Source organism: Thamnophis elegans, chromosome 8 (genome assembly GCF_009769535.1).
Source record: "Thamnophis elegans isolate rThaEle1 chromosome 8, rThaEle1.pri, whole genome shotgun sequence".
In the NCBI taxonomy this organism is placed as follows: Eukaryota; Metazoa; Chordata; class Lepidosauria; order Squamata; family Colubridae; genus Thamnophis; species Thamnophis elegans.
The window spans coordinates 80,257,806-80,279,313 of NC_045548.1; the positions used below are offsets into that span (position 1 = coordinate 80,257,806).

At 59.8% G+C, this 21,508-nt stretch overlaps 2 protein-coding genes across 4 annotated transcripts in view; one reads left to right on the top strand and one right to left on the bottom strand.

Annotated features, from left to right (window-relative positions):
• Nucleotides 1–10,567, bottom strand: part of MROH1 (maestro heat like repeat family member 1) — a 28,963-nt gene extending 18,396 nt beyond the window's left edge. For all 3 annotated transcript variants that reach the window (XM_032223412.1, XM_032223411.1, XM_032223413.1), the window contains exons 1-10: nucleotides 10,455–10,567; nucleotides 5,167–5,312; nucleotides 4,825–4,956; nucleotides 4,416–4,578; nucleotides 3,577–3,675; nucleotides 2,330–2,481; nucleotides 2,037–2,177; nucleotides 905–997; nucleotides 608–686; nucleotides 407–520 (exon numbers count right to left, since the gene is read on the bottom strand). In XM_032223412.1, coding sequence (XP_032079303.1) covers nucleotides 407–520; nucleotides 608–686; nucleotides 905–997; nucleotides 2,037–2,177; nucleotides 2,330–2,481; nucleotides 3,577–3,675; nucleotides 4,416–4,578; nucleotides 4,825–4,956; nucleotides 5,167–5,312; nucleotides 10,455–10,476 — 1,141 coding nt within the window. In that variant the 5' untranslated portion in view covers nucleotides 10,477–10,567. The remainder of the gene's footprint in view (nucleotides 1–406; nucleotides 521–607; nucleotides 687–904; nucleotides 998–2,036; nucleotides 2,178–2,329; nucleotides 2,482–3,576; nucleotides 3,676–4,415; nucleotides 4,579–4,824; nucleotides 4,957–5,166; nucleotides 5,313–10,454) is intronic.
• Nucleotides 10,568–11,796: 1,229 nt separating this feature from the next.
• LOC116512777 (testis-specific serine/threonine-protein kinase 5-like) lies at nucleotides 11,797–21,412 on the top strand. Its single transcript, XM_032223434.1, has 8 exons — nucleotides 11,797–14,324; nucleotides 16,103–16,210; nucleotides 17,143–17,345; nucleotides 18,548–18,603; nucleotides 19,486–19,618; nucleotides 19,707–19,822; nucleotides 20,341–20,523; nucleotides 20,714–21,412. Exons 1-8 carry the CDS (start codon nucleotides 14,121–14,123, stop codon nucleotides 21,151–21,153), a joined length of 1,443 nt encoding a protein of 480 aa, XP_032079325.1. The 5' UTR covers nucleotides 11,797–14,120; the 3' UTR covers nucleotides 21,154–21,412.
• The last annotated feature ends 96 nt before the right edge of the window (nucleotides 21,413–21,508 follow it).

Genomic DNA, 21,508 nt, shown 5'->3' on the forward strand with positions numbered 1-21,508 from the left:
CCCCACCAAGGGCCCCTCACGGGTCCCCTCCAGGGCACACGAGATCAGAGGCATCTTTGCACCTCCCCCGCTCCTCCAAAGCCCCAGGTCCCCTCCTCTGCCAGCAAGGACCCTCTGGTGCCAGAGGAAGCCGGGTAGGAGGCTGGCCACCCCCTGGGCAACCAAGGGCCAGAGGCCGCGTGGGTCACTGCCGGTTCGGTGCATGCACCAATGCGCCCCGCACACATGTGCATTTGCTCATAAATAGGTCTGCGATTTTGGGGGCAGGTGGGGGCTTGCAGGCTTGACATCCCCAGAAGCAGCCCCTCCCTTGTCCAGCCTTCCTCCCCCCACCTTCCCCTCTCCCTCTGCAGTGCCCCCTCTGCCCCCAAGCCCCAGCCAGCTGCCCCTCCCCTCCCCCCCTTACGGGCGCTGTTGATGATCTGCCGCAGGACGGTCAGCGTCCCCCCCCTCGTCTTCTCGCTGCTGGACTCCAGCTTTGGAAGCAGAAACCCGAGTAAGCGGTCAGGGAAGGAAGCGGCTGCAAGAGACAGAAAGCCCCCCCCCCCAGGTCAGCTGGGCTGCCGAGGACCCCCACCCACCCCCTGCCCCAGGAGGCTCCACTCACCCAAGACGGTGAAGCAGCGAAGAATCTCGTTGTGATTCTTCAGGGAGATGGGCTGGGAGGAATCCAGGGGGGCACAGAGCTGCTCGGGGGGGGGGAGAGGGGAGGGGGAGAAGAGCATTGGCTTGACCAGGGGAAGGACGGCCCAGCCAGGAGGCTCCCAGGGAGAATCTCCCCACAAGATGATGCCCATTGCCATGGGGGGAGGGGGAAGCTTGTACCCATGCTGGGTGCCATCTCAGCCGGGTAGCTGGGAAGCCCCAAGCAGAGCCGGCTCCTCTGGCCAACCCCCCCCCTTACCTGGAGGTGGAGGGCCCCAAGGAGGACGTCCAGCTGCGTGTCCAGAGTCCGGCTACCGATATTGACCGAGGCTTCCAGGATCTGGCATAGGCTCTGTCCAAGAGACCCCCCCCGGAGGACAATTAACGGCAGCGCCCCCCCCCTCAGCTGTATTGGGGAAGGGGGGGAGAGCCCCCCCCAAGCTCAAGTCAGCCCCTCCCGAGAGGTCTCCTCTTCCTGGATGGAGACCCTCCAGAACTTGGCAGGTTTCAAGGTTCTCCAGAGAAACCATGCTCCCCTTCAAGCCTCAGATGCAGCCTTATGGGCTTGGCAGTACAGCTAGTCATTGACTTACAACCACAACTGAGCCTAACCATTTCTGTTACTAAGTGAGACAGTTGGGTTTTTTTTTCTTTTGTGTTGTGTGTGTGTTGCTTATTTAATACAAATAAAAATTTATTTTTTTAAAAAAAGAGTGAGGCAGTTGTTAAGTGAGCTTTGCCCCATTTTACGACCTTTCTGGCCACAGTTCTTAAGTTCTGAACACTGCAGTTGTTCAGTTAGTGACACGGTCATTAAGTGAACCTGGCCTCCCCATGGACTTTGCCAGAAGGGGATCATGTGATGATCTTCAACCGTCTTAAGTACATGCCAGTTGCCAAGTCTCACAATTTCCATCACATGAGCACAGGGAGGTTGTGTGAAAAACAGTTGTGTTTCTCAGGGCCACTCTGAACGGCGGTCACTAAATGGGCCGCTGTAAGTCGAGGACCACCTGTAGAGGATGGCAAGGCAGCTGCGGGAGAGACGGACCCTCCGCCGAGGGCATGAAGTTGCTTGAGGACAAAGCTGCCCCCTTTGTGCCCCTGATCCCATCCCTCCCCGGGGGAGCCTCCCCCCCACCAGCAGCCACTTCCTTCCCACTCGGGGGGCCAAAGCGAAGGGGCCTCTGCAGGCTTCACACCGCAGCCCCCAAACTCCAGCCGGGGACTGAAGGACAGGCGGCCAACACTGCAGGGGCCTCGCAGGGCAAGAGGCGAAGGCGCTCCAGGGAGGAGCCCCACGGGAGAGGTGCCCTTCGAGGGCCCAGGACGCCTCCTCCCCTGCTCAGCCTCGCCCCGGAGCCTCCCTGCCCGCCCGCCGGCCCGCCTACCTTGGAGATGTAGTAGGCCTCCGCCGGCTTCCGGTAGAGGGCCAGAATTCCGGGGATGAGGCGGGGGAGCTGCTCCTCCAGCTTCTCGTAGGGCATCAGGTGGCTCATGGGCCCCAGGGCCTCCACCACAGCCAGCCTCACCTGCAGGGGCAGAAGTGGGAAGGTCACCCCAGGGGCTCCTCTCCGGGATCCCCCCCCGCTTGCGTCCTGGCCAGAATCCTGGGGAATCTGCAGCCCTGAACTTCAGCCCAAGCCCCCCCCCCCCGTCCCCCTCCCCCGTTCCCCCTCGGCACCTTGGTCTCCCGGCTGGGCAGCCAGCAGGCGAAGAGGACTTCATAGGCGCTGAAGATTTCACTGGAGAAGGTGTCCCGCCTCACCGTGGGGTCCGGCGCCTTGTCCAGATTGGCCAGGTACTCCAGGATGCTCTCGCTGAAGTACTGCAAAGCTGTGCAAGGGACGGAACGCCGGAACCCTAGGGCTAGAAGGGGCCCTGGAGGTCCTCTAGTCCAACCCCCTTGCTCCAGCGGGAGAGCCTCTACCATTTCAGTCCAGCGGCTGTCCAGGCTCTTCTTTAGAACCTCCCCCCCCCCACCCTCCAGGGGGCAAGGAGTCCCATGGATTCCTTGTTCCCACAGTCAGGAAATCCCCCCCCCCGAGATCCACGTTGGATCCTCCCTCTGAGGAGCCCCCACCTGTTGTGGCTTCTCCTCCCCCCCCAGGTGCTTTGAAGAAGAGGTCACCCCTCCCCCCTCTTCTCTGGGACAGCCCTTCGTGACCCTCGTGGTGCCTCTAAGCCCCTCTTTGTGGGGCTCACGGTGGCGCCTTCCCTTGACCCTCCACCCCTAGGACTTGGCTGATGGCCCTCGTTCCAGGGTCTCCGCATCTCCTCCTCCTCCCAGGACCCAGAATGGAGGTGGGGTGAGGAGGGGTGAGGAAGGAGGACCACCGCCTGGGTGGAGCCTACACTGGGATTCCACCTCCTGCTCCTTAAAGGCAAGAAGCTCATCCTGACAGCCCAACCTGGGAAACTTCCCAAGCCCTGCAGGTGTCTCACACAAGCCCAGCAGACCCCCCCCCAAAGACCCCAAAGGGCAGCAGCCAGAATCACCCCCCAGCCCCCCACCCCAGCCCTGAAGCCTTGGGCTGTCCTGGCCTCCCACCCACAGGGACCTCGGCAGGTGATTTGGGCTGTGGGCTAAAAGCCTCTCCTCCCCCCACCGGAAGTCCAAAATGGGGGGTTCCCACCCCCCAAAAGCCCCCTGTCCGATTGGCAGCCATTTCTACAAGTTTGGGACAATGACAAGCGAAAGAGGCAGAAAAAAGGGAGATCAGTAAAAATCAAACCGGGGAAATGGGCTTCCTCGATTGTTTGACAAATAACCCCCCCCCTGGCCAAAAAAGGCCAGATCCAAACGCTGACCCAGGCCAAGTGACACCCGCACAGGTGTAGCAGTGCACAGGCAGCAGCCCCCTGCCCGGGGAGCCCCGCAAAGAGGCCTGGACCCCCAAGTCCAACAAGGAGGCCCCAAGTCTTCCTTACCGTAGCAGAAGACGGACTTCATGTTGTCCTGCTTGGCCATGGGCAGCATCGGCAGCATCGTCCCCAGGATGGAGTTGAGGAAGGGGACCATCCCAAAGACTGCGAGGGTGGAAAGAGAGAAGCCCCCTCTGAGCAGGTGCTGCCCCCCCCCCCCAGGAGCTGGCCCTCTCCTGACCACCAAACCATCCCCAACCCCATGGCTCCGTAGGGGACATGTTCATATAGACCGCTAGTCCACGTATATGACATGCCATGGGCTAAACAAATAAATAACATCCACTCCCCCCTCCCATTGAGCCTCTTCTCCCCCCCCCCAAATCTCCCCCCCTCCCCCCCCCCCCCCCGTGGCCTGCTGAGGTTCCACAGAGGGAGCCTCATTTGAAGGGATGCAAAGAACGGCTCATATGGAGCCTGAAGCTCTGTGGGATTTTCCATCCTGTGAGTCTTTTCCAAAAGGCATTTTTTATTTATTTCCTACATTTCTCCCTCCTCAAAAGTTGAGGGAGCCCCCTGAATGGCGAAAGACTCAAATACCCCAAATCAACAAGTGGAGCTTCAATGAAAACGCAAAAGACACGGGTGTGGTCTCCAAGGGCCCCCGGGGGCCCCCTTTCCCTCAGTGGGCAAGAGCCTGGAAGAGCAGCGCCACAATGCCCAGGGCGCTTCGGACCCTCTGCCAAGGGACGCCAGGCTGGACTTGCCAGTGTGTGTGGCAGAGGGCCGGGCTGCCTCTTGGCGTGCCTCCTTTGGCATCGACCCCACCTCCTGCCCAAAGCCTCCCCCACCCCCGGGCTGCCGGCCCTCCCCCTGAGCCAAGAGCAGAAGAGGGCAGCACCCACCGTTGGTCACCGAGAGGTTGGCGAAGGTCAGCACCACGAAGGGGTGAGGCAGGAGCCCCGGCTGGAACTTGGTCAGCACCTCCTCCATCACCTGGTTGATGAAGCGGCTGCCCACCGCCACCAGGACAGTGCTGGCGGCCTGCTGCCACTCCGGAAGAGCCTCCTAGGGTGAGCCAAGACCGGCAGCTCAACCAACGCTCCGGCCTCACATCCCCCCTCCTCCCCCGGGGAAGCGGCCCAATGGAGCAGCCCCAGGGGCAAGGCCGACGGGAGCACCAACCCAGGCCAGGGTGCCCAAGAGCAGCCCCTGGACACGGCTCCCCAGGCAGGGCCTCCGGGTGGGAGGGCCAAAGGGGCAAGCAGCCCTTCCGCTACCTGCCTTCCCCCACCAGGCGGCCCCCAGGCTCACTTTGGACTTGGTCATCTCGCTGGACGCCAAGAAGATGACGATCTTAGCTGTGCTTTTGTCCATCCGAGTCAGGCTGCTCTTCACCACGGCTTCCATGGCCCTCAGCAGGATGACCCGGTGTGGGTGGGCCAGCTGGGAAGAAGGGAAGGGGACAGAGGTGAGGGGCAGTGCCCGAGGCAGCCCCAACCCACGCCTGGCACCGGCTCTCTGGAGCTCCACCGGCCGCCAGCCAGGAGGAGGAAACAGCCTTCCGGAGCCTCCCCTTCCGCCCATCCAGGCAGAAATACGTTGTCCCGCCAGCAGCAGCACCCGGAGTGAAACCGCCCCGCTGGGCTGCCCCACCTTCTCGTGCTGCCGCAGGTACTCCTCACAGGCGTTCAGGACCTCCTCGGGCTCCGTCCTGCCCAAGGAGCAGAGGGCACTGAAGATCTGCTCCTGGACGAGGGGATCCTTGTCGGGCGTGGCGTCCATCAGAGTCATGGCCAGCCCTGAAAGAGAGGCAGAGGGGCTTCACCCTCCTCCCAAGAGACCCCCATGTCCCTGGCCCCGCTTGAGCCCTCCTGGGCCAAACATCACCGGGAAGCCCAGAGGTCAATTTGGCCAACCGTAGATCTGGACCAACGTGGAATGGCATCAGATCAGTTTTTATGCCCTCCACACCAACCTCTGGGCCTTCAGAGCCGCTTCCCAAGGGAAACGCTCCAAGGGATACTCAGATAACCACAATATGAAAAAGATGCTGAGAAAGAAGGCCGAGAAGAGCAACCAGGAGGATTAGAGGACTGGAGGCCATTAGAGAACTGGGCCTGGCTAGTCTAGTGAAGAGAAGGACCAGGGGAGACATGATTGCAGTCTTCCAATATTTGAGGGGCTACCACAGAGAGGAGGAAGGGGGTCAAGCTATTCTCCAAAGCACCTGAAGGCCGGACAAGGAATCATGGATGGAAACCAACCAAGGAGAGATTCAACCTGGAAATGAGGAGGGATTCTCTGGCAGGGAGAGCAATCAGCCCATGGAACAGAAGTTGCCTCCGGAAGTTGTGGGAGCTTCATCACTGGAAGCTTTCAAGAAGAGACTGGACAGCCACTTGTCAGAAATGGTGTAGGGTCTCCTCCAGCAGGGGGTTGAACTAGAAGACCTCTAAGGTCCCCACTCCGCTGTTCTATGTTCCATGGTGCAGGAAGTCAGTTTAAGCTGTCACTGAAAAAGGGGGTCCTGACAACCCCATTCAAATCAAAGTGCCTAACTCCAGGAGGAGGAGGAGGAGGAGGAGGAGCTGGGAATAGGAACTGTATCCTGAGCCCCCAACTCTCGGCCTCTGTGCTTCGGAGGCGGAGATGAGGAAGAGGCGGCGGCTGGGGCAATCTGCAGATCAAGGGCTCAGAGCAGCCAAGGGCATCCAGCTGGGGCATCGGCTGCCCTCTCTCTGCAGAAGAGGCAGGAGGAGAAGCAGCCAAAACCAACAGTGAGGATGACTGAGCAATGGGCATCTTGCCTCCTGGAGGTGTGGTGCTCCATCGTGTGAGGTTTCCAGTAGAGATTGGGCAACCATTTGCCTGGGATGGGATGGGGGTTCCTGCCTTGGGAAGGGGGTTGGACTAGAAGACCTCCAAAACCCCTTCCAATCCTATGATTCTAAAGTGCGGGATTTGCTCCTCTCCAAAACATCTCAAGCAGCGCAAAACACCCGGCAGCCCAAGAAATATAAAGCGGGAGTTCTCTACAACCTGCAGTGGAAGGACTGCTGAAGCCACAGTGTGGGACAGGCAGGCAGAAGACTATCAGAGGGTCATGCTGTCAGGAGACACCACGAAAACTCCCCGATTTCACAAAACATGACAGACTCAACCAGACTTTAAACCAGCACAGTATCAGCATCCTAGACCAAATTAATTGAAAAACACTACAGAATTTCTGGAAGGTTGACGTTCAGTCACCCACAGACAAATAGAGGTAAATCACATTTACACACCACTTAAACGAGGGAATCAAAAGAAAAGTTATGAAGGAAATAGAGATCAGAATGCCTCTTCTCCAAAAGCTGCCTAGGGAGATTCTCAGACATTCACATCATGGTTGTCCCAGTTCTGAAGTTTCTTGGATATTTTCAAAAGAATTAAAAACCAAGGTAGTCCAGTTGCCTTCTGGAAAAAGTACTTCTGGGACTTTCCCAACAGCCAAGATTCAGATAAGCAGGGATTAACACCAGACAAACAATAAAGCAGAAAACAATACCCTAAACCAGGAACTACCAAGGAGAAACCCACAACTCTACCAACACTGGCAGGACAAGGCGCTATATAAACAGGGAGCAAATTCCACTTCTAGCACTGATTATTTGCACAATACTCTCAAAACCCAGATAAATCTTTCTTCACTTGGAATCGGTCACACGCAAAACACTACACCCAGGTCTGGACTCATCTTGGGAAAGATGCCGATTAAATAGAATGAAGAAAAACTAACAAGGAGCAATTGGAGGTCTGGTTGGAGGAGGTGTTTATCCTGGAGACGAAAAGATTGCGAGGAGACAGCTGTGTTTAACCATCAGAAGTGGAGAAAAGGTGGGAGAACCGCCCATCCAGGAGTCCAGGGAGGAAGCCAAGGCTTAGGTTTCAACTGGACATCAGCCGTGGAAGGTGGAACGGCAACTGATCCAGATGTTTTCCAAGGCACTTTGATTATCTTCTGTAGCAGGCGTCTCCCACCGTGGCAACTTTAGCACTTGTGGGCGTCAACTCCCAAAACTCCATGCTGGCTGAGGAATTCTGGGAGTTGAAGTCCATAAGTCCAGGAGTCTTAAGGTGGCCAAGGTTGGAGACCCCGACATCCTTTCAGTAGCATGAAGGCCGTTTCCCTCTCTGTTCCTCCCTTCTCAAGGCTACACCTGGCTGCCTTTCTCCTTCCGCCTTCTCTGACTCCTCCTTAGATAGGGAGCCCCTGATTCTTCAAGAGGGCTCTGACCGATGCGGAATACAGAATGGGGGTGCAGAGAGGCAGGAGGAGGCAGGGAACGACGCCAGAGGGGGCATTCGAAGAGGCTTCAAAGTTCCAAGTGCAGGAAAAGAGCTGCCCAGGTGGACCCGGCCCTTTGGAGCTGCCCCAGGGCCAAAGTCGAGAAAGGAGAGATAAAAAGGAAGCGCCCACTGCTCCAAAGCCCCTTCTCCGGAGCCCCTCGGACAGAGAACTCAGCCCTGGGTCGCTCTGGGAAAGGCTGACCGCAGCACAATGAGGACAGCGACCTGGTGCGCTGTTCAAGAACCTTTGTGGCACTAAGGAACCCAGCCAGCCGGCAAAGGCCATCAACAGGCTCTGCGTGGAGTTCGAAGCTCAAAGCGTAAGGGCAGCCCCCGAATCTTCACACCCATCGCAACCCCAGCACCATCTGCAGCTGCCCAGGCAGAGGAATCCTCCTTCTGCGACCTCGACAGCATCCGAGGCAGGATGGGCCTGTAACAGGGGAGCAGGCAGAGCTCCCCAAGATTCCAGAGGGCCCCCTCCTCATGCTCCAGGAGCCACAATGGGCAGGGTGCAGCAAAGCCCTCCTTGCAATCCACCGTCCTCAGGGCACCAAAACTGGATGCCATGAGATACACCAGCTTTGGGGGGGGGGAGGCAGGAAGGAAGGAAGGAAGGAAGGAAAACATATTTTTGGAAAGAATAGAAAAACCAGGCCGCGTTATTTGAGGGACCCCCATCTCTGATGGTTTCCACTTGACTGCCTGGCAGAGTGGCACCCTCTGCACGGCTCCCGCCTACCAAGGGCAGAAAGCGCCTTCTCCGCGTGGCACCGGCAGTGAGCCTCCCCCGAGATCTGTCCGGTGCTCTCGGAGGTCCCAAGCCCTGGCTGTCCCCACAGGCCTTGCAGCTGTGCCGGGCGCTCGGGAGGGAGGGACCTCAGCGCCTCCTTTGTGAACCTGAATCTGGTGAATCTGTTTAAATTCATTCCAGCCCCCCCAATCCCTCCAGGGCTAATGAGCCTCCGCTTCTATCCGCGCCGGTCAGGGAGGGGGCCACTGCAGCTCAGCTGGTTGCTCCAGGAACGGCTTTTCTAGGAAAAACAGCCGAGTGGCCTGGAAAAAGCCCCCCTGAGACAACCGGGGCCTGGATGACTTCGGACGCCTTAGCAGCTCCAGGCTTCATGCAGCAAACGGGGTTTGGCCAAAAGCAGGTTGTGTGTACAATTTCGCAGGGAACCCGATTTATTTTCACAGCAATTGCACAGACAGTACGGAAAGAGCCGGGGCTCAGGGCTTTCAGAGGAGAGGAGAATTTCCTGTAACGGCCAAAGAGAAAGGAGGAGGAGGAGAAACCACAGGAAGAAGCTTCCTCCGGCTTTTCAGTCAGAGGCGGGAAATAGTGCAGCTCCTTCTTCAGCAAAGGCTTCATTGGGCCCCTTAATTTGCACAAATGATTCGGTCAGGCTGAGCTTCACAACTTAGCTCACCCTCCAGTTTTAGAGAAACCGAACCTCCCTTTGGCTCATCCGCTTATCGCTGTCAGCAAAGGCTCTTTTGCGTGGCATAGATTCACGTCCTCTGCCCCCAACCTTCCCCCCCACCAGGGGACTCCGGGCGGCCTTTCCCAGCCTCTGCTCAGGCTGGAATCCTTCCTCTGCTTTGCTGGGGGCACCAGGCTTGACATCCACTTGGCAGCAGCTCAGTGGAGCCCGGAAGGGAAGGGGGGCTCCAGGGCCCTTTTCAGGACCCCCAATGCCCCACGGCCAAAGCCCCGGGGGAAGCCGTGGGCCCCACTCGACCCCCAAGGAAAGGAGCCCCCCTGTGCACACCGTTAAGCACACCGGAAGAGAGTGGCGACACGGCTGAAGGAAGCACCAGGCAATTCCCCTTCTCTGCACAACAGACGGAGCCACAAGCTGTCTCTTCCGCAGCTTCTCCAGGCAGGCGTGAATTAAGCCTCCCGCTGCTGCTCTCCTAGGCTGCCCAGGGTGTGAAGTGCGGCCCCCAGGCTCTGGCGGCACTTTTTCTGTGAAGATAGCAGGTTGGCAGAGGAGCCAGCCAGAGAAATCCCTTTCTGAGCCCCTTCCCAGATCCCGCTGGGCGCTGCCACCCTCCAGGGGAAGCCTTGAAGATTCCTGCCAGACCTCGATTCAAAGACTGGAAGCCTCTGATACAGAAAGACTTTTGGAAAGGCCAAATCCTGGAGTTGTCAATTCAAAAAGAGGCTGAATGGGAGGCAGAAGGAATCTCTCTCCTGGGACCTCGTGGGGGGAGGGAAATGTTTGTAAGTGCTGCAGAGAAGAATGGAAGCCCCTTCTTTATCTTTTCCCAAACTTGGCAACTTTAAGACTTGCGGACTTCAACTCCCAGAATTCCCCAGCAATGCTCTGCAAGCCTTATGGTTGAAGACCCAGGGTAACCCCCCCCCCATAAAGGGGAGGGGGGGTCGAGCCCTGGGCGTTCCCAGTCGGGAGAGCAAAGGCCGCGGGGGGGTGTGTGTGTGTGTGAGGAAAGCAGCTGAGGGGAGAGGAGGGGGGGGCTTCGCACAGCCGACTTCAACCCCCAACTGACCGGTGGGGGATTCTGGGAAGCGAAGTCCATCCATGCCCTACAGACAAAGCCCCCCACCTCCAAAAGGCCGCCCAGTGGAGATCCCCCCCCCCACTTACTCTTCACGCGGGGCTCGGCCATGGTCCCGGCTCCGGCTGGGCTGCCGCCGCTCCGGGTCTCGCTCCGGCCGAGGCGCTCCGGGGAGGGAGCCTTGCTGTGGGGCGCGGGCGGGGGGCCTCAAGGGAGCCCTTCTCCGCCCTCCGAGCGACCGGCGAGTGTGGCGGGGCCGACCGGCGTCCGGCGCATCCTCCGAGAGCAGCTGCTGGGCGCCCGCCGGGAGGGTCGGGGCTGGCGCGGCTCCTCTCCTGCAGCGTCCCGCTCCTGCCCAGCCCAGCGCCGCCTGCGGGGAGAGAAGCGCCGCTCAGCCGGCAGCAGGGCAGCCCCGGAGACCCCCCGGAGACCCCACCGCAGGCACGCCCGCACGCCCCCCGCAGCCGCTGCAGCGCCAGGCCCCGGGCAGAGCAGCTCCTTCCCCGGCGGAGGCCCCGCCGGCACCGCCCCCCCCTGTTGTAATATAGCTGCAGAGCCCCGCTGACCGCTGACCGCCCCGGCCCCGCCGCTGAGTCTCCTGATGGGGAGCAGCGCTTCCGGGTACTTAAGGCCCCGCCCTCACCTGGGGAGGCCCCGCCCCCCGCCCCCACCCCGGAGCCCTCGGCCTACCAGCAGCGGGAGCCCCTCCCGGGGGGGGTAGGGAGGGAGGGCAGGTGGGCGGAGGGGAGACGGGGGTGTTTGGGGGCGCCACCCCCGTTGACTTGCAGTGGCAGTCCGCCTCTAACGCGCCTGCGCCAACTCACCCCCGCCCCTCGGCGGGAGACTCCCGTGTCTCGTGACGAGGCCCGCCCCTGGACGCCGCAAGCCCCGCCCCCCCGCCCCGCCCCCGCGGGCTTTGTTGGGGGGGGGTCAGCCCGGGATCCCCTGGTGGTCTCCCATCCCGCTTGCGGTCAAACGGGGCGAGGGGAAGCCGCTGGGTGTGGAAGACCGGCCGGCCTTGGCTGCTGGCGGGACGGGAGCTGCGCCAATGCGCGCCGGATCCCTTCCCGCCTCGGCCGGAGCTCCGGGCGGCTTCTTTCGCCCGCGGAGGAGGAGGAGGAGGAGGAGGAGGAGAAGGGCGGCTCTTCCCGGTGGAGCCTCCAGTGGCTTCGCTTCTGCCACGACGAGGCTGCGCATGGGGCGCCCCAGGGGCGGAGGGAGGCTCCCTGGCGGACCTTGCCCCCCCCCCCGTCCTCCCTCGCCCCTCCCGCCCGACCCTCCCTGGGCTCCTTCCCTGCTCAGCCTTGGGGGGCCTAATGGCTACGGCGCCACTGGGGGCAGCCGCTCCTTGGGCCCCGGGGCTCGACGGCGCTGGGGGCGGGTGGGGCCGCGCTGGTCCTGGGAAGGCGGCCGGCTCCCACCGGCTCCTCTCCAGGCTCCTCCGCGGAGCCGCCGCCCAGACGTGCGAGGGCGAGGCGGAACGAAGGGCCGGAGAGGCTTCCAGCCCGAAGGCAGCGGCACCTTCCCGCCAGGAGCCTCGGCCTTCCCAGCCCCGCGTGGCATGCAGGAGCCGGGGCCCCGACAGGCTCCGCTTCTCCGTCCGAGCGAGCCGGGCCCCCTCCGCCTCCCGCCGGCCTCGTCGCTGCGGAGCTGCTGGGGGGGGGGGGGAGATGCCGAGCGGCCTGGAGAAGCGAAAGCTGAGGCTCTGGCTACCGCCGGGCCTTCTCTCGCCCCCTTCACAGCTCTTGGAGACCCCGGCCCCTCCGCCCTTCCTGCTTCGGTCTCTGCCGGGGCTTCCCGGTCCCATTTCTCGGCCCGAGGACCGCGATCGCTGCTCCGGAGCCTCGTCTGAGGAGGCGCCCCTGGTGTGAATCTAAGCGGCCCCCACCCGCATTTGGCTTGTGGCCTTGGGGGTCCCGTCGCTCTCTGAAACCGCCCCCTCCCTTCTTTGCTTGGGGTTCTGGCCGCAGGGGGGTCCGACCTTGGCCAATTTAAGACCCCTGAACTTCAGCGCCCAGAATTCCCCCAGCAGCAGAACTGGACGGAGCCTGATCGGAACCGGGTCCCGTTTCACGTGGCTCTACAAAACTCTCTGCGGGGACTGCTTCTCCCAGCGGGGCTTCTGGCTTTGCAACCCCCTCCCCAGAAAATTCAGCCCCGGCGGATGTTGGCTGAAGGGCTCCTTTCTCCCAAGGCCCCGTCTTCCGCGGTTTCACTGATACTTTACCATGTTGGCTTTTTTGCCATGAAAACCAAGCCTGACCTAGCATGGCTATTGGCCTGTTTGAGAAGTGAATGTTCTAAACCCCAGAGGTAAGCAGGGTCACCTGGTCCAGCCTCTTCTTAAAACACCTTCCAACTGTCATTGAGGTGGGAGGGGTCACCAGGGGGCAGGTGTCAACCCTCCCCCCCCCAAATTCCCCCTCTGTTGCTCTCTGGCATTGGAGGACTGGAGTCTGCAGCCTCCTGGCCAGATGAGTCCCTGCTCTCTCTGTAGCTCCCAGCCTCCAGGGAATGAATAACACAAGGGAAGGGACCTTGGAGGTCTTCCAGTTCAACCCTCTGCCATTAGAGAGAATCTCCCCTGAACTGCTCTGAAGCCTAAGTTTCCCCCACCCCCAGATCCCCCAGGGCAATTCCACCACCTGCCGGGGCTTCCCTCCTGAGACCCCTTCAATGTCCCTGCAGTGAGGACCCACTTTCAGGCTCCCTCACCACCCCAAGTTGCCATTCTCGGCTGGGGTGTTGCGGGGGGGGGGGTGTTTAGACGTGTGACTTCTTTCACCTCCTCCCAGCCAACCAGGTTGCACGATTCTAAATTCATATTTTCCCCACAAGTGCAGAAGTTGACATTTGTCCCTGCCAACCCTCATCTGCTTGTCTCACCCACTTTTCATGGCCGTCCTTCCCCTCCTCTCACTCACGTGCCAGCCCCCCCCCCTCCTTCCTTCCGATGGGATCCCTGAGAGCCTCTCCTGCCTTTGCAAAGCTTCCGGAGGCCAATTGAATGACTGTGTGCCAGTCATCCGCTCTGAGCCCTAGGAAGGAGGCAATGGCAAAGCCCTTCTGAACAACTGTGCCCAGCGGTCTCTGAGAACCCGACACGACCGAAGGGAAGGGGGAAATAGTGGGGCACAGGATGGGCGGCTTCCTTCATCCTGATTTCGTGAACGGATCCTATTTGGCTGGGATTGCAGGACGTACAGAATCCTGGTGTTCAAGGCAGCTGCGGGGGCTGAATTTACACGCCCTTGTGGCTTGAACACCAGGGCCAGAGAGCCCCCATAAATCCAGTCTGTGACTCACCCAGCCTCTGTCGAACTCTGCCCGAGAGGAGCTGCCGAGGCCTCCGGGCCCCTCTGCCAGCAGGGGTGGGGGTGGAGATGCAGTGCAGCTGTGGGCCCCCCACCCGAGATCCGAAGTTCTACAACTGCTTGTTGTGCCTCGGTTCTAGAAGGCGGCCTCTGGAATGCCTGGGCCAGCCGGTCACTGTGGAAACTCCTCTGTCCAGAGCAACAAGGCACCCCTTGGACTGCCACTCCTTGTGCTTGGCCAGTGGCAGCACCCACCCAGAAGATGAGAAGGGCACCGTGCTAAGAAGGACCCACGCGCTGTGCTTGCCCCCCTTGCAGAGCTGATGTGTGTGTCTGAACTGTGCTTCTGCCGGCCTCGCCCCCAGCCCTGCGGCAGCCCCTCCTCCAGCAGCCCCCTCAGCCCGGCCCCCGTGCCCCCCCCTCCTGGGTCACTTCGGGGCCATGAAGAGCTTCTCGAAGCGCGAGGCCGACCGGAGGACGTTCTTGGAGCAGGTCCGGGAAAGCAAGGAGAATGGCTACCTCCTCTCTTCCAAAAAAATCGGGTCGGGGGCTTTCTCCAAAGTCTATCTGGGTTACGCCACCCAGGAGAAGATGATGCAGAACTACAAGCTGGCTTCAGACCTCAGGAATAAGAGGCACTCTATGGTGAGCGGGAGGGGGGGGCTCAAAGGAGTGGGAGGGGCTGGCCCAGGTGAGACTGCCCTCCTGCTTGTGCCCCACAGCCGTCACCCGCTTCCTCTCAACAGCTGCCTTGGACAAAGGCAGGTTGATCTGGAGATAGTTGTGCAATATTTTAACCCATCATGGGAAGAGAAGGATAGGACAACCCGGAGGAGGGTGGGGGGCTCATAAGTGGAGGAGGGGCACTGTTGGACCTCCCAAAGGACCCGGTTGGGACCCATCCTCCCAGAGGTCTCTGTGAGCCACGGACAATCAAGACAACTCAATGACGCCTCTTCAGCCCTACGGAAGAGTTTCCAGCCAGCCAGTAAATGAAGGTGGTGCTGCTGCCCATCGTTCTCGGTAAAAACTCTCCCTTCCTGCCCCTGCAAGAGCCCCCTTCCCAAAAGGCCTCCTCCAACCAGGAGATGGATGGGCTGCCCCCCACCCCAGGAGAAAATCCTAGCAGAAGAGGAGGGGCCTTGGCCTCGACTGCTCAGCTGATTCTTCACCACTTAAAACAGGGGTCTCCAACTGGCTGGTTGGGGAATTCCCAGAGTTAAGTCCACAGGTCTTAAAGTTGCCTTTTGAAAATTGCCTTTTGGATTCTGGGAATTAAAGCGAACAGGTATTAAAACAGTCCAGCTGCCTTTTGAAAAAGCACCTTTGAAACTACCCGCACACGCGTGCTGCTTGTACGCAGCAAGGGAGATCGCTCCCTTACACCGACCTGTGGGGGAAGAAAATATTTATTGGAAAGTTGCAGGTAATAGGCCTAGGAGTGAGCTTGCAGGCCTCATTGTATCAAAGTTTTAAACTAGCGTAATTGCAAAGGGTACCAGACTAATATTTCCAAATGCGCTGACTTGCGCTGCATTTTCTGCAAAGTTTGTACTTGTATGGATATACAATGTATATCTAATGTATTTAGAGCAGGAAAAGTAAGATGGTGGGAAATGGGGAACCGAAAGTAACAAGGGTCTCCACTTGTTCACAAGAACGTCAAAGGTACACAGGTGTTTGCAGAGAGAGGCGGTCAGTAAGGCAGAACAAGGAAGGAAGTTGTGAAATGTGTGCAGAGAAGTATAAAAAGATGGTCTTGGGAAGAGTTGAGGGCCGCTGGCCGTAGCTCATCCTTGCTCTTCATGAAATAATAAGCCTCTGGTCTTAAAGTAAGATATTTATTGCTTGTGGTTTCCATATGGGGAAATTTTTACAACAGACCCCTTTGTGAATATCCGGTGGTTCCATCAGGGATGGCTTGCCACCTTCCGTGCCAGGACGACAACTTCCTCCAGTTCTGTGCAAAAGCTGGAGGTCCATTGGAAGAGAGAGGCAGCAAGCAGCCTGCTCCGCCAGAGACCTTCCACTACCTGGATTGGTTACGCTTGTTAGCACAAGGGCTATCTGTGTGTGTGTGTGTGTGTGTGTGTGTGTGTTTTCAACTGACTGTCCAGGAAGCCCTCCAGAAGGTGGCCAAATGGACGGCCAGGGCCACAACTGCCTAAATATTTTGGTAATTCGTTTTACTGTTGAAACTGATCGCCTTCCGTTCTGATTTATTTTAATCGGGTGCCTCTTTTCTTCTCTTCTCCTGTTGCTCCAAATGCTTAGTTCTGGGCCTGTGGAACCCAATGCGATGCTTAGACACCCTGGTTAGGAAGGTCCCACAGGGCTGGGGGCGCAGCGTTCCTCATCCCTGAAGCTCCGTGGCCGAGGGGTTTCCCAGCGGCCGCCTCACGCTCTGCTCCCTCTTCCCGCAGGTTGCCATAAAGATAATTTCAACAGCAGAGGCACCGGTGGAATATACCAAAAAGTTCCTTCCTAGAGAAATCTACTCCCTGAATGTTACGTACAAGCACCTAAATGTGGTGAGTCTCGGCAGGGGAACCGCAAACCCTGAGGGGCCTCCTCTGAGTAAAGCACCCCCACACCACAAGCGCCCCAAAGTGTTCCTGAGAGCCCCCAGCGGCCAAAGGGGCAGCGGGTGCAACACAAGACGGGATCCAATTCACCGCACGTATCTTCTGAAAAAGCCAGAGGTGAGCCTGGGGTGCCTCAATGCAGCCACCAAAGGCCAACCAGAGGAGCTGGCTTTGCTGGACCCATATTGAGGCCTCCTGAGCACCAGCAGGCCTGTCCTTCTCCGCCCTGCAGAAGAGGGATCAGAGAGGCCGGGTGGCCCCCACAAATTGGAATCCCAGAATCAGAGGCGAACTGCTGCCCTTTGGCCTCTGGGCTCATTGGCCTTCTGAAAACACCCCGTTGTACCAGACCTGGGGATTTCACTGCCCCTGGGCCACACCCGGCCCCTTGGCTGCCCTGTGGGGAGTCCTTTCCTTTTGAAGGCGGCGGCTGTTCGTTTGCAATGCACCTGTGTCCCCCCAACAGCAACCCCCGTTTCTCATGTGGGAAAATGAATTGCCCGTCCGAGTTATGCCCACTGCACACACGTGTCATGTGACCTTTCAGCATCATTCTGTCCCCGCCTCTTTCCCACCCCCCTCCAAGGCCAGAAGACGGACAAGAGGAGGGGTCCTCTTCAGGGAGGGCCTCCCGGGTGCTCTGGCAGCCAGCAGTCCTGGAAGAGAACCCAACCACTCTCTCCTTGGGTGGACAACTGACCTTCTCATTGGACTAGGCAGCCTCCAAGCTCTGCTGCCTGAGCCATGAGACCCCCAAAGCAAGAGGGGTTCTGGGGCATGGGGGTCTCATGGCTATGCACCAGGAGGTCGGTGTGGAAGGAGGGGAAGGCCGTGGGCTCCCTGGCTCCGTGCTCACGGAAAGCTCGGCTGTCTTGTAGATCCAGCTCTATGAGATGTATCGGAACAGTAAGCGCACCTACCTGGTGCTGGAGTTGGCCTCCCGGGGGGACCTCCTGGAGCACATCAACGCCACGTCTGACCGGAGGGAGTATCCTGGCCTGGAGGAGGAGGAGGCACGGAGGCTTTTCCGACAGATTGTCAGTGCTGTTGCCCATTGTCACAACGTTGGCATTGTCCACAGGTGAGACGAGCAGGCGTGCGGGAGGAGGAGGAGATGCAGTGGCAGGGTGGGGGAGACGGTGGAATGTGCCAGATGTTCTCCGAGGCCAGAAACCTCTCCAGACCAGCATCAGGCGGTGGACAGGACTGGTTGGCATCCTCTCAGGAACCATAGCCATGGGGGGGGGGGAGTTAAGACAGTGAAAGAACCAACTGCAGGCAACACAATTCTTGTTGCTCAGGGCTACAATCTAGAGCAGGACCCTTGAAAGGGGCGGGGTCATTCTCTCCCTCTAATGGGGGAGCAGCAATCTGGTCCCAGCACATCAGCCGATGGCCTGGAAATCTCTACACAAAAAAGAATCCCGCATAAGCAGGAAGAGCATCACGGAGCGCAGGTGGCGCCTTTTCTCCAAATGGTTTCACGTCATTGCCAGATATAGACAAATTTACAGATAAATGGGAACTTTAGCAACTGGGAGCCAAACTCTGCATTAGTGGAAGATTCTAGTCTAGTATTTGTTGAATTATTTCTTGGGAGACCACGGTCAGAAATGTTTTAAAAAGCACAGAAATTCAGCTAGGAGGGTTTCTTTTATGCCAAAGATGAGTTTACTCGTCAGTTTTGAATTGTTTTGAAAAGAAACAAGACACCTCTGGAGCGAATCTGACTTCACAGAAGTCGAGCGGCCAAGGGTTATGGAGAAGGCTACAGGTAGCTCTCCTTTGCAACCGCAGCTGAGCCCAGAATTTTGGTTGTGACTCGCGAGCCTCTGTGGTCAGAAGCCAAGTCACGGTGTAGTCCAGTGTTTCTCAACCTTGGCAACTTGAAGATGCCCGGACTTCAACTCCCAGAATTCCCCAGCCAGCATTCGCTGGCTGGGGAATTCTGGGAGTTGAAATCCGGACATCTTCAAGTTGCCAAGGTTGAGAAACACTGGTGTAGCCACTGGGTCACATGATTATTTCTACAGTGGCCATGAAGCAAGCTGTGTGGGGTCATAAGCCAAAATCCAGATGATTCCCTGGGCGGCATCCCGCTGATTCCAGCTCCTGAGAAGTTGCTGTGGGAAAGAAACCCCCCCTGGCCACCTCCGGAGATGCCTGCTAGGCAGGGGGCGACCCAAATCCTGGGCCAGGCTGTCCCTGAACCCTGGCTGGATAAGCAAGGGAAGAGGCCTCCATGATGGTCAACCCATGGGACTCTTCTTCTTTCCCCCACAGAGACTTGAAGTGTGAGAACATTTTATTGGATGAACGTGGCTTCATTAAACTGACAGGTGAGTTTTCTTCCTGCAGGAGGAGAGAATGGGATGGCCTCCTTCTGCCACCTGCAGGATAAGGCACCAGGGTTGCAGAACAGCGCAGAGCAGCCCCAGGGATCAACAGGGCACCCTCCCCAGGTGAGCCCAGGTGATCCGGGCTTCCTGCCTCCAGCTGTGGTTGTCTTTAAAGGCAAGAGGGGTTTCCCTGCCTCAGGGACAACTCTCGGGCAGAGATCGGATCCTGCAGTTTCTGCTTTCAGCAGGCAAGATGCGGTCCCCAAGGAAGAGAGCTAGTCCGGGAAGCGCTGTGGACTTGGGGAACGTAGAGGCACCGTAACTGTCCTCACCACTCTGGCTTAACACCTCAAGAGTTCAGTTCGCATCTCAGGGCAGGACAGCAGCCCCCCAGGATCTGAGGGGCTGCCCCAAAGAGGAGCGGGGTCAACCTCTTCTCCAAAAGCAACAACAGATGGAAAGTAATCGAGAGAAGCAGCCTAGAACTAAGGAGGAATTTCCTGACAGTGAGAACAATTCATCAGTGGAACTGCTTGCCACCAGAGGTGGTGGCAGAGGATCCACCAATGGCTGTCCAATCTCTTCTTGAAAACCTCCATCGAGCCTCTCTTTCAAGCAGAGATTAGACAGCCATTTGTCCGGAAGTGGTAGAGGGTCTCCTGCTTGAGTAAGAGGTTGGACTAGACGACCTCCAAGGTCCCTTCCAACCCTGTTCTTCCGTAATGCTGTGATTCCGAGTTTCGCCTGGGCCTCCCTTCCACCGTCTTTGTATTGCTCTGAACCCTGCCAAGCCCCCTTGTTTCTCCTAGTCTGCCCCTCTTATACCGGGGGGGGGGGCTGGGGGCCCATTGGAGAAGCTGACGGCTCCCCCCCCCCTTGCAGATTTCGGCTTTGCCAACCGCTACTCCTTGAAGAATTCTCTGATGAGCACCTTCTGTGGCTCTGTGGCCTACACCGCCCCCGAGATCCTCATGAGCAAGAAATACAATGGGGAGCTGGCTGACCTATGGAGCCTGTGAGCACGGCGGAGGGGGTGGGGGGCCAAAGGCGACTGGGACCCGGGCTGACCCGGAGGCCCCCCCTGACCCTCTCCTCTCGCACAGTGGGGTGATCCTCTACGCCATGGTGACAGGGAAGCTCCCCTTCAAGGAGCGCCAGCCGCACAAGATGATCCACGTCATCAAGCAGGGCCTGGCCTTCCGGCAGCCGATCTCACCAGGTAGGAGGGGACGCCTCACCCCTCCAGACCCCCAGGGGCTCAGCCGGAGGCAGGGGGGCTCTTCGTCCCCATCTGCCCCGCCCAATGGACGGGGAACGACTCTGCCTGGGCCCTCAACCTGTGCCCGCACACAACAGCGTTGGTAGAGGAAGCTGGCTCTTCCCTCTGCTGCCAGGAAAGGGTTTGGGCTCAGGCCCACCAGGGAAGGGCTCTGGTCTGCTGGGGACCTCCAAAGCCCAGGGATTCCCTTCCACAGAGGGGGCTGCAGGGCCAGAGGGAAAGTCTTCAAAGGGAAGGAAGCAGAGACAGCAGAAACAACCGTGGCCTGGATGGGGGAGAAGCTCCAGGCTCCTCTAGCCCTGAACTCCAGGGGCTGGGAAAATGTGCCAGGTCAACGCACAGCTGGTTCTCAGGCCAGCCTACCTCTGTGCAGCATCCCCCAGGAGGAGCAGGTGGGAAGGGGTGGCCAAGCATGTCTTCTCCCTCCCCCTCCCCTCCTCGCCCCTCCCTCTCTCCAGAATGCCAGAATCTCATCGAGGGCCTGTTGCAGCTGAAGCCGGCGGCCCGACTGGGGTTGCAGCAGGTGGCCACGCACCGCTGGATGCTCCCGGCTACCTCGGCCATCTTCCACCGGGTGATGAGCTCCATGGGAGTCCATCCGGAGTGCTCCATGGGCCAAGAGAAGCCTCAGACGGCACCAGGTACCGGAGAGGCGGCCGAAGAGAGACGCTCTGGGACAAGCCGCCCCGGGTCCCTCTGGGCAAAGGGGCCGTTTGAACCTCGAGTGCCTCTTTTCAGGGCCAGCCGGAGGCGGGGAAGGCGGGGCCCTCGACGGCAGCGGCAGCGGTCCCACCCCGTGACCCGGCGCCCCTCCATCCCTTCCTGTTGCAGGCGACGTTGGCAGCCCTTCGGCCCAGCTGCCGGACCTCGAGAGCCCCGCCAAGAGCGCCGAGGGCCAGGCCAAGGAGAGCAAGGTCCTGCCGCCCGCCCGCGCCTCCTCGGCCGCGGGCGCTTTCCCGCCCCGGGCCAAAGCTGAGAAGAAGAGCCCGCCGGTCACGCCAGCCAACTGCGTGCTGCAGCTGCCCTCGCCGCGCAAGACGGAGCGCCCGCCGCGCCTCTCGCTCTACCGGCCCAGCCTGCTGACCACCCTGCAGCCCTTCCACCACCTGCCCAACTTCCGCAAGCCCGGCTCGGGCTTCTCGGCCAGCGCCTACGTGACCAGCAAGCGGCTCGGGGAGAAGGCGCCCGCCCGCGCCGCCGGCCTGGGCAGCGCCTCGCCCAGCCTCTCCAAGCAAGTCCACTCCCTCTACAGCATGACGCCCTGCCCGTGACGCGCCCGTCCCACTCGCGGCGGCAGCCCGGCCCGCCCGCCTGCCCGGGGCAGCGCTCGGCCCGACGCCCGGGACCCCCGTCGCCGTCGCCGGACGAGCCCATTAAAGCTTATTCAGAGTCGCCCCGGGGTTCCGCCTGCTGCGATGCGTGCGCCCCGCGGCGGCCCCGGACCTGAGAGGCGGCTGGCCGGCCGGCCGGGCCCCGGCGCTGCTCTTCGCCTGTCGGCACGCGCGCTTGTCCGCTGTTTCTGCATATACATCAGTGTACCGTTGCTTTGTGTGCGGCTGCTGCTGTCTGACGCCCGTTCTTCCTCCGCTGGCCGCCTCCCCCCCCCCCCGCCCTCTGGGAAGGCAA